General features: G+C 49.5%; 1 protein-coding gene across 1 annotated transcript in view; it reads right to left on the minus strand.

Annotated features, from left to right (window-relative positions):
* Positions 1 to 5,578, minus strand: part of PARP1 (poly(ADP-ribose) polymerase 1) — a 48,459-nt gene extending 42,881 nt beyond the window's left edge. Inside the window, exons 1-2 of the mRNA XM_003930290.4 lie at positions 5,292 to 5,578; positions 724 to 889 (exon numbers count right to left, since the gene is read on the minus strand). Coding sequence (XP_003930339.3) covers positions 724 to 889; positions 5,292 to 5,411 — 286 coding nt within the window. The 5' untranslated portion in view covers positions 5,412 to 5,578. The remainder of the gene's footprint in view (positions 1 to 723; positions 890 to 5,291) is intronic.
* Between the last annotated feature and the right edge of the window lie 4,953 nt (positions 5,579 to 10,531).

Here is a 10,531-nt window from a genome sequence, read left to right on the forward strand (position 1 = left end):
TGTACACGTCAGGAGTTTCTGGACTCTGGGCAATAATGATGTGTCAATGTAGGTGCTTCAATTGCAACTGTGTTAGTTACTCTGGTGGGAGACGTTGACAAGGAAGAAGCTGTGTGGTGGGAGGGGGAGAGGTGTCAGAAACTCTTTGTTCTCTGCTTACTTTTGCCATGAACAAAAATAAAGTCTATTAAACAAAACGAGCCAGGTGCAGTGGCTCATGCCTGTAATCCCAGCACTTTGGGAGGCCAAGGCAGGCAGATCATGTGGTCACGGTGCCAAAACTATCCTGGTCAACATGGTGAAACCCGGTCTTTACTAAAAATACAGAAATTAGCTGAGAGTGATGGCATGCACCCGCAGTCCCAGCTACTCGGGAGACTGAGGCAGGAGAATTGCTTGAAACTGGGAGGCAGAGGTTACAGTGAGCCAAGATGGCACCACTGCACTCCCAACTGGTGACAGAGTGAGACTCTGTCTCAAACAAAACAAAAAAACAAATTTAAAGGCTACCTTCCAAGCATCTAGAAAATAAAATACCAAATATTGTGCAACGGATGATGCAGAGTCCAGGGGCTGTTGCTGAAATAACATGGGTACCATATGGTTGATCTGCACATGTGGGATAGGGAAGGCTGGGAAAGTTGCCTTTGCTCTGTGAGAAGAGGCCCCCCTGGTAGCTTCAGGGTGGGGGCTGAATGCCTGTGTGCCCCTGTTTGTACACACCCGTCATTCCTCCAGCTTCCGCCGTCTTCTTGACTTTCTGCTGGTCATCCCACCGAAGCTCAGAGAACCCATCCACCTCAATGTCAGGGTGCCGGATGGAGTGGCCCACCTTCCAGAAACAAGAGAAGTGGTACCAGTGTGGGACTTTTCCATCAAACATGGGCGACTAGAAGGAAGAGAAACAGAGGGAGGTAAGTGAGCAGTTAACTTATGGCTTAGACCCACTAGACCTTGACCCCAGGCCCAGCGCCAGCCCTGGAACAGCACATGAAACCTTTGTTTTCCTATCTGTGAAAGGAGGACAGTCTCCACTCTCACGTGAAGAGCTGCGGCATCCTTCTCACGATCTTCCCCACAGCTTACAAGACTGTGGCCCACTGTTCCCAGGATACCAAACACAGCCATGAGAAAGATGGCCTTTTACCACTGAGCTCTGCCCCACATCCCTCTACATTCAGTGGTGAGCTGCCTCATGGCCTAGTGAAACACACAAAGACAACCATGCAGAATCACAACCCTGTGGCATCTGCTGGGAACGGCCAGACAACTGCTCCAGGCACGCCTGGACTCAAAGGGCCTGTGTGCCCTAGAAAGGGCTCTTTAAGTGCTTCTGCAGTTAAGAATAACGAGGAATAAGACCCAGATAAGGAGCAAAGCAGAGAAAGTGTGTCAGAAAAAAGTGTCAAGCTCGCAGCACCACACAGATGGGAGTGGAATGAATGAAGGTCTGTGAAGGGACCCTGACTTGGATGGTTCGGGGCAGTATGCCTGGAACTGGAGTCAGCTGCTCACTGGCCTTCGGGGGTGCAGTTTCCCAGGTGCAGGACCGGGGAAGTCCGGCCACGGAGGAAGCGGTTCCCCTCTCCAGGTGGTTTGCTTCCCACTAGGCCTTTCATTGTGACAGGGTCAGGTTCTGCTCCCAGGCCTCAAGCACTGTCTGACCTTTTTTTTTTTTTTTTGAGACAGAGTCTCACTCTGTTGCCTAGCCCTGGCTTTACTGAGTGGGCGGGGACAGCAACTGGGAAGAAGAGGAAGACACGGCATATAGTGGGTCCCTATGCCTTTCCTAAACCATCCAGTGTAATATCACAACCTGCCTCTGGGTGGGAATCAGCACTTCCATTCACAGAAGAGACAGTGGGGCTGGAAATCCTTGCCTGGGGGGTTGGGAGTCATAGAGGCAGCAAATGAATAATCGTGACACCATGGTTCCTCCCACCACACTCCACTGCCCAGCAGGAAGAGCTACTTAAAAATATACCAACTGAGATCTAACTAAAGTAAAGGAAGTCCCAAACATCTGCTTTTACAGAACATGAAACTAAATGTCACACAGATGCAGTAAGAATATTAAAACAGCATTAAAAGTAAATATTGCACTGAATTTTTAGGGCGGAGTTGTGGGGACAGGGAAAATACTCTGGAAAAGCAACAATAAGGTGTTCCACTAGCTCTCTCCACTGTGAATAACCTCTTTCTGGACGTGATGGATTAAAATGCAAACCTAAGGCTATGGCAGCTCAACATCAGCTTTCCCCTGGGTCTGGAATGCTACAGGCCCTGTTCAGAGCCCTGGGGGCAGTGGCTCATGCCTGTAATCCCAGCATTTTGGGAGGCCCAGGTGGGTGGATCACCTGAGGTCAGGGGTTTGAGACCAGCCTAATCAACAAGGTGGAACCTGGTCTCTACTAAAATATAAAAATTAGCCAGGCATGGTGGCAGGCGCCTGCAGTCCCAGCTACTCAGGAGGCTGAGGCAGGAGAATTGCTTGAACCTGGGAAGGCGCAGGTTGCAATGAGCGGAGATTGCGCCACTGCACTCCAGCCTGGGCAATGGAACTATGCACTTGGAGATTATTTGATCAATGCCTGTGTCCTGCACCCAGTTAGAAGCTCGTGAAGGAGCAAGATGCCTATATTGCTATTCTCTAGCAACACCTGTCACAGGGGCACACAGTGTTTGCTGAGGTCTCCAAGTCAGACAGAAGAAAAAAAGAAGGAAGGACGCTGTAGAAGAGACAACAAATGGCATTTCTGAGAGCAGTCATGTTCCAGTTCTCAAACATTCCACCAGCTCTCCCCCAGGCTGCTGATACAGATTCTTAAGCATCTGGCTATCATGGAACATTTGCAGTGGCCTCAACCTGGCTCTGCCTGCTTGTCTACCCCTCCTGTGCAATGCTCAGGTTACCTTGTATAAAAGGGCACTTCTTCCTGGCTCTGCCAGGGGCCCCAGACCTGCTGCCCTTTGCTCTGGGTGCTGTCTCCCCCAATCACCGGCACGGTGCTGCCCAATGGTGCAATCACAGCATAAGCTTACAGGACAAGGGCCCAGTGGAAGAATCCTTGACCAAAGATATGCTTTACCCCAAAACTTAGGACTGAGAATGATGTGGCAGAAAGGCACCAGACCAAGGTCACGAGACTATCGACTCCATTTGTTAGCTGCACAGCTCACAAAAGGCACAGAATCTTTGGTTGTGTACCCGAGCAAAAACTGAGCACCTGACACATACCAGGGTCCTCACCCAAACAGCAGCTGGGGAACTAAGTTCGATACTGGCCCACCAGAGCCAGAGGGAACTGACCTCACCCGTATGCCTCCGGGTGCTCAAACCCTCCCAGGACAAAGCAACTCACAGGTCCACCCACCATCCTCCTGCCATCAAAATGCTGGAGGGCCCAGCTCATCCCTCCCAGGATGCCCCAGGGCTAAAGTACCAGGTATCTGATACTCAGAGAACAATACTCCCATACAAATGTAAAAGAAGATATTTAAATTCAAGCACGATGAAAAAAGGCTTCTTTCTTTCTGGCCTTCACCAGCTCAGCCTACCAGACCAACTTCAAATTCTGAATTAAAACTCCGAATCCACCCTCAATCACAATTACAGAAAAACCAGTTACTTTTAATAAAGAGTTTCTTTCACTACCAAGTATACCAAAGGAAAGCCCAGAATGCTGTTATTGCTATTTTTTGTCTTTTTTCAGACAGGGTCTGGGTCTGGCTCTGTCGCCCAGGCTGGAGTGCAGTGGCACTATCCTGGCTCACAGCAATGAACCTCCACCTCCCAGGCTCAAGCAATCTTCCAGCTTCAGCCTCCCAAGTAGCTGGGGCTACAGGCATGCACCACCACGCCCTGCTAATCATCGCATTTTTTTTTTTGTAGAGACAAGGTTTCACCATGTTGGCCAGGCTGGTCTGGGAACTCCTGAGCTAAAGTGATCTGCCCGCCCCAAAAGTGCTGGGATTACAATGTTTGTTTACCAGTCACTTCCCCTTTAACCAAACTGGAAATCCAAGGGTCTTTAGAACATAACAGAGTGCTTAGAACTTAACAAATGCCTACCAAACAAGTAATGTGTGCCATGTAGGGACTTAGGTATGCCCTGAGGACACCAAGATGACAGACACATTGTGAAATAAGATATCGGAAGTACACCTGGCGCTTAGGTACCCACTCAGTAAACCTCACCCACCCTCCCCTGTACTCTCTAAGTACTGAAAATCCACTGAGGCCTTTCCGGTCATTCCTAAAACACATTACAGCTCTTGGCAGGGAGGAAAATCAAGCTACCTTGACCAGGACACTAAGCTTGGGTAATACGTTGGAAATGAGGAGGAACAGGGAAGGGGAGAACCAGAATTACTAACACAAAGGCAGACATCAGCAAACTGAAGTTGCAGGCAGGAGCCCCTGGGAACTGTCAGGGGCCTTCAAGCCCAGCACCTCACAGAAGCCTCGGGAAACCTCTTCAATCGATCAAAAAGCCAACATGTAAAACTCAAACCAGACAGCTGCAAATGCACCAAGAGAACGTGACTGTGAACCTGGAAAGTCTGGGAAAAATGTTACTTTAAAGGACAAATTAGGTTCAAAGTGAATGCACTGTACAGAAATGACAACTCTGCATAGTTTCGCCTAATTAAAATACAAAATGAGGGTGAGCGTTGAAATAACGTGTAGAAATAACGGCCAAAAATAGGTTAAAAAAAAAAAAACGCGCCGTGGCTCATGCCTGTACTTGAGCACTTTGGGAGGCAGAGGAGGGTGGATCACCTGAGCTCAGGGGTTCGAGACCAGCCTGACCAACACGGTGAAACCCCGTCTCAAAAAAAACAAAAACAAAAACAAAAATCCCCGCATGCCCGTCCCCACCATCCATGTAGGATAAAAATCTTAGAGAATAAAATAGGTCAAAATCAGATTAGCCTAAGAAGACCATGCACAATTTCCCACCCCCCACGCATGAGGCAAAAGGCAATAATAAAACAACTCCACCACCCAGCTAGGAGGAGAGAAGCGGCTCCTCGGTTTCACAAAGCGAAAGGTAGCACCAGCTGCAGCCTGTATTTTCCCGGGCTTTTCCTGCAACATCAGCAAAACCTTCCGGAAGGCACTGCCGGGCCGCTCGGGGGAGAAGGGGCGGCCGCGGCCCACAGGCCCCAAGCGCCTCTCCGAGGGCCCAGGCCCGCTCGCTCCCCTGGCCCGCCCTCCCCCAACCTTCCCCGACACAGTTAACACGGAGCGCCGCGTGTCCGCCCCGCCACGGCACAGCGGCCTGCACCTGCACCATGATGGCCATCCGGAGCGAGTCCTTGGGGATGCTCTCGCTGCATTTCTTGCAAGACGCGCGCCCGCTCTTGGCGTACTCGACTCGGTAGAGTTTATCCGAGGACTCCGCCATTCTACTCCAGCCGCCGCCGAAGCTCGGCAGCCCAACGCCAAGACCTGCAGACACGCCGCCGCCTCGCCGCCCTGCACGCGCTCACCCGGCCGCAGGCGCCTGAGCGCCCAGAACCGCGTCTAGCACGCCTTGCCGACCCTCGCCGCTGCCAGATAGATTGCTGATGCCTGGCCGCGGGAACGCCCCCAAAGCCTACGTCCACGGGGCGGGGCTGGCGGCGCGCGCGCGCCCTGCGGGCCGAGGGGCGGAGTTTTCCGGGCGCCTGCGGGTGGAGGTCTGCGGGTCGCTGCCTGGGGCGCTGAGGCGGGGCTTGGGCTACGCTGGTAACTCTTTGGTGGACCGGGCGCCGCCCCTTTAATCGTTTAGCCCAGGAAATCTTACTTGTTTTCACAACTAACTTTACCCCCAGTCTCCCCGCTCCCCCCCATCCCCCGCCTTTTTATTTTGAGACTGGGTCTCGCTCTGAGTCTCACTGCACTGGAGCGCAGTCGCGTGATCATGGCTCCTGCACTCTGGAACTCTCGGGCCCAGTGATCCTCCCAACTCCAGCCTCCCGCGTAGCTGGGACTACAGGGGCACACCAGCACAATTAACTAATTAAATTTTCTGTTTGTTTTAGAGACAGGGTCTCGCCAGCTTGGCCGGGCTGGTCTCAAACTCCTGGCTCCGAAGTGATCTTCGTGCCTCAGCCTCCCAAAGTGTTGGGGTCACGGTCGTGAGCCACTAGGTCGGCCCCAAACTCGCTTTATAAGTGTGTCCACCCTCCCCTGAGGGCGGCTGGGTCCCGGAGGCGCAGGGCCCCTTCGGGAATATGGTTGATCAGCCCAACCATATTCCCGAAGTTCGAGGCCAGCCCGCCTGGCTTGGGCGAGCGTTCTAATCTGCCGTCCATAGACCATTGGGACAAAATACCAACTAAAACCTAGCATTTTCTTCATTTTGAATTTGACTACAAATCCCAGGAGTATTAGCAGTACCTGTGACTTTGTGGGCAATAGTCATCACAGATGTGTTTATGTTACTTTACAGTTGTTGGTGGTAACTCAGAATATTCTTAAGCTCCTCACTACTTGAAATCGTAGTAATGACTAGACCTGTTGCTACTAGATCTTGTTTCTCTCTCTCTCTCTCTCTCTCTCTCTCTCTCTCTGTGTGTGTGTGTGTGTGTGTGTGTGTGTGTGTGTGTGTGTAAAGAAAGAGATGGCCAATCTCTCCATGTTCCCAGCCTGGTCTGGAACCCCTGACCTCAAGCAATCCTCCCACCTCAGCCTCCCAAAGTGCTGGGATTAGATTACAGGAATGTACAAAGAACCAGCTAAGGCAGTAGAGACTCCCACCCAGGCGGGCTGAAGGTATTGATAGAGGCAGACACCCACATAGGCAACGGAGTGTATCTGTCCTAGGGACCAACAGCCTGAGAGCCTGTGGGGCTGACAGCTCTCCAGGATTGAAGGCCCCACAGAGATTCATCCACACAGTTATTTGCTCTTTGACAGGTGATTCTTATTAATACACAAATGTTCTACATGTACGAATAACTCAGGAATATACCAGGTAGGTAGGTGTTACCTGGCTACCACTAATGACAAACCAAAAGCAACTTCCACCAGGGAGCCGTGGGGGCAGGGTAAACTTAATGTTTCTCCACAGGCATGAGCCACTGCAGCTGGCCTAGATCTTGCTGTTTAATATAGAATTATACTTTAAAATATAGTTTATTACAATTGGTTTCTTTTCTAATCCTATGCATTTTTTTTTTCATCTCAAAGATTGTAACATGAGTGTGCTGTGTTTGAAAATATTCAGCTCTGCTGTAGGGGACAGGAAAAATAAGCAGATGAATAAAACTCATAAAAAGTGTTAACCGCAGAGAAGTCAGTAGCTTAAGAGATAAGGATGTTGGGTAAGCAAGAATGTTGTGAGACATAGGCCGAATCCTAAAAGTTAGTAACCAGTTAGATGCGTTGAAGGTAGGCTGGGAGCGGTGGCTCGTGCCTGTAATCCTAGCACTTTGGGAGGCTGAGGCAGGCGTATCCCTTGAGCCCAGGAGTTCAAGACCAGCCTGAGCAACATGGCAAAACCTCATCTCTACAAAAGGTAGCTGGGCATGTGGCAGGTGCCCATAGTACCAGCTACTCAGGAGGCTGAGGTGGGAGGATCACCTGAGCCCTGAAGGTTGAGGCTGTGTGAGCCGTGATAGTGTCACTGCACTCCAGCCTGGGTGACAGTGTGATCCTGTCTCAAAAAATAATTTTTTTTTTGAAGGTAAACAGAATAAGTGGAAAATGGGATGGAACGAAGAAGAGTTTTCCTTAGAGGATGATTAAGTCAAAAGGTGTGATTGTGCCATCCTCTGGGTTGACAGCTATATCATCCTCAAAGGGCCACTCACTGGTGATAAGTTTATGGTCTCATCCCGGCAACCATATGCTCTGCCCCCAAAAACGCAGATAAAATTCAGGTCTGTTCAGCAGGCTGATTGGTGAGCTGCAGCTGTGACTGAGTGTGCTTGCCCCTGTGTCTCTCTGTAGAGCAGTGTGAGTTACTCCAGATACCCTCTGTTGAGCCGCCATGAGCATCCTCAACTCTGGTTCTCAAAACCCCACCATCAGTGGGACAGGCTGATGCAGCAGAGAGAGGGAAACATCAATATTGGCCAGGTGATATGGCTTATGCCTGTAATCCCAACACTTTGGGAGACTGAGGAGGGTGGATCACCTGAGGTCAGGAGTTCAAGACCAGCCTGGCCAACACAGTGAAAACCCATCTCTACTAAAAATACAAAAATTAGCTGGGCATGGTGGTGGGTACCTGTAATCTCAGCTACTGGGGAGGCTAAGGCACAAGAATTGCTTGAACCCGGGAGGCAGAGGTTGCAGTGAGCCAAGATTGCACCATTGCACTCCAGCCTGGGCAACGGAGCAAGACTTTGTCTCAAAAGAAAAAGAAAAGAAAAGATGCAACTATTGCCTAACTCTGGGTTCTGGTGGTGTGGTCCATCCACCTTGCCTGTACCCTGTGCTGTGTATGTTATCCAACCCATTGAGTCCCTGCTGTAAGTGGTTTTAAACGGATTCAATACACCCTACAATTCGGGCATCATAATTTGGTCTGTGGGGCTTTCTGTTTTGTAACTTCCGGGGTAGTTTGCCTGATAATGTACTTAGAAGCTACTATTGCATTAAGGTAGCTTCCTCCACAATATTTATTCTAGAAAGGAGTCCACAGGCTTCAGGACCACCAAAGGGGTCCTAAGCACACACACAAAAGGTTAAGAATTCCTGTCCTAGGGCCGGGCGCGGTGGCTCAAGCCTGTAATCCCAGCACTTTGGGAGGCCGAGGCGGGTGGATCACAAGGTCAAGAGATCGAGACCATCCTGGTCAACATGATGAAACGCCGTCTCTACTAAAAATACAAAACATTAGCTGGGCATGGTGGCGCGTGCCTATAATCCCAGCTACTCAGGAGGCTGAGGCAGGAGAATTGCCTGAACCCAGGAGGCGGAGGTTGCGGTGAGCTGAGATCGCGCCATTGCACTCCAGCCTGGGTAACAAGAGCAAAACACCATCGCAAAAAAAAAAAAAAAAAAATTTAAAAAAAATTTAAAGAATTCCTGTCCTAGAACCTAAGAAAAGCCAGCTATCGTCTACTGTCTTCTCAATATTTCGGTTTGAATGGCTTATGTGCACCTCCATTTATATTCAAAACTGCCCTAGAGCTTCCCATCTCAGGAAATGGCCCACCGTTCTCCGTGTTACTTAGGCCAAGTGCTTTGTAGTCAACTTGGCTCTTTTCTCTTTGGCCCCACGTTTAACCCATCTCTGAATTCTAACCTCTTGACTTTTGATCCTTTCTCATGGCCCAGCCGCCATCCTTTTTGGTGGCTCTGAGACAGTCTCAAACCTGTTCTCTTCCATGCCTGCCCTCCTGCAGTCTTTTATTCCCCATGAAAGCATGTGAGGTCCCTTTAGAACTCAACTAGTGTCAATTCCACGTTCAAAACCCTCCACAGATTCTTATCACACTTAGACAGAAATGCAAGTTTGTCCCCAAGGCTGGACTTGGTCCCTGGCTACTTCTCAGATATTGTTGCTGCCTGCTCCCCAGGGATCCCACTGCCCCAGCCACACAGAAGGTCTCATTATGTTTCTCAGGCTGGTCTTAAACACAAGCAATCCTCCTGCCAAAGTGCTGGGATTATAGGTGTGAGCCACTGCTTCCTGCCCTACATTAAGTTCTTTTTTGCACTTATTATCCTTCACAGCATATTTAATGCGTATTTATATATATATGTTTACTATCTGTCTTCCTCACCAGAATGTAAGCTCCATGAGGGCAGGAGCTTGTGTCTGTTTTGCTGCAATATCCTCAGTGCCTGGAATGGTGCCAAATACTCAACAATATTTGTTGAATGAATGACTGAATCCTACAGTTGGCCCTCCATTTGCACAGCCCAACTGTTTAATTAATAATGTTACTTCACACTTGTGTATAATTAACTTATAATGTGCACCAACAAGAACCTTAAATTTGAAATTCCCATGCTGATTTATAACCTCTATAAAATACCAGGCAAGGCTGGTGGCTATTGAAAATACCATCAGGACAGGGTTGTCTGAAGAATTACTTGATAATTCTTGTTAATAATACAAAAATGAAAAAAGAATGCCATCATTCAGGTTTTTTTTTTTTTTTGAGACGGGGTTTTGCTCTTGTTATCCAGGCTGGAGTGCAATGGCGCGATCTCGGCTCACCGCAACCTCCGCCTCCTGGGTTCAGGCAATTCTCCCGCCTCAGCCTCCTGAGTAGCTGGGATTACAGGCACACGCCACCATGCCCAGCTAATTTTTTGTGTTTTAGTAGAGACGGGGTTTCACCATGTTGACCAGGATGGTCTACGATCTCTTGACCTTGTGATCCACCCGCCTTGGCCTCCCAAAGTGCTGGGATTACAGGCGTGAGCCACCGCGCCCGGCCCCATTCAGTTTACAAATAAATCTTATGGGCTTTACATACCAATTTTTTTCTTTAAAACGAGTGAGCTGTGTTGAGGCAGGTTAAATACTTTATAGACAAGAGGGAAAAAAAAGCTGCATAGAACCTCCGGATTTGTCATCAT

This window comes from Saimiri boliviensis, chromosome 14 (genome assembly GCF_048565385.1).
Source record: "Saimiri boliviensis isolate mSaiBol1 chromosome 14, mSaiBol1.pri, whole genome shotgun sequence".
NCBI lineage: Eukaryota > Metazoa > Chordata > Mammalia > Primates > Cebidae > Saimiri > Saimiri boliviensis.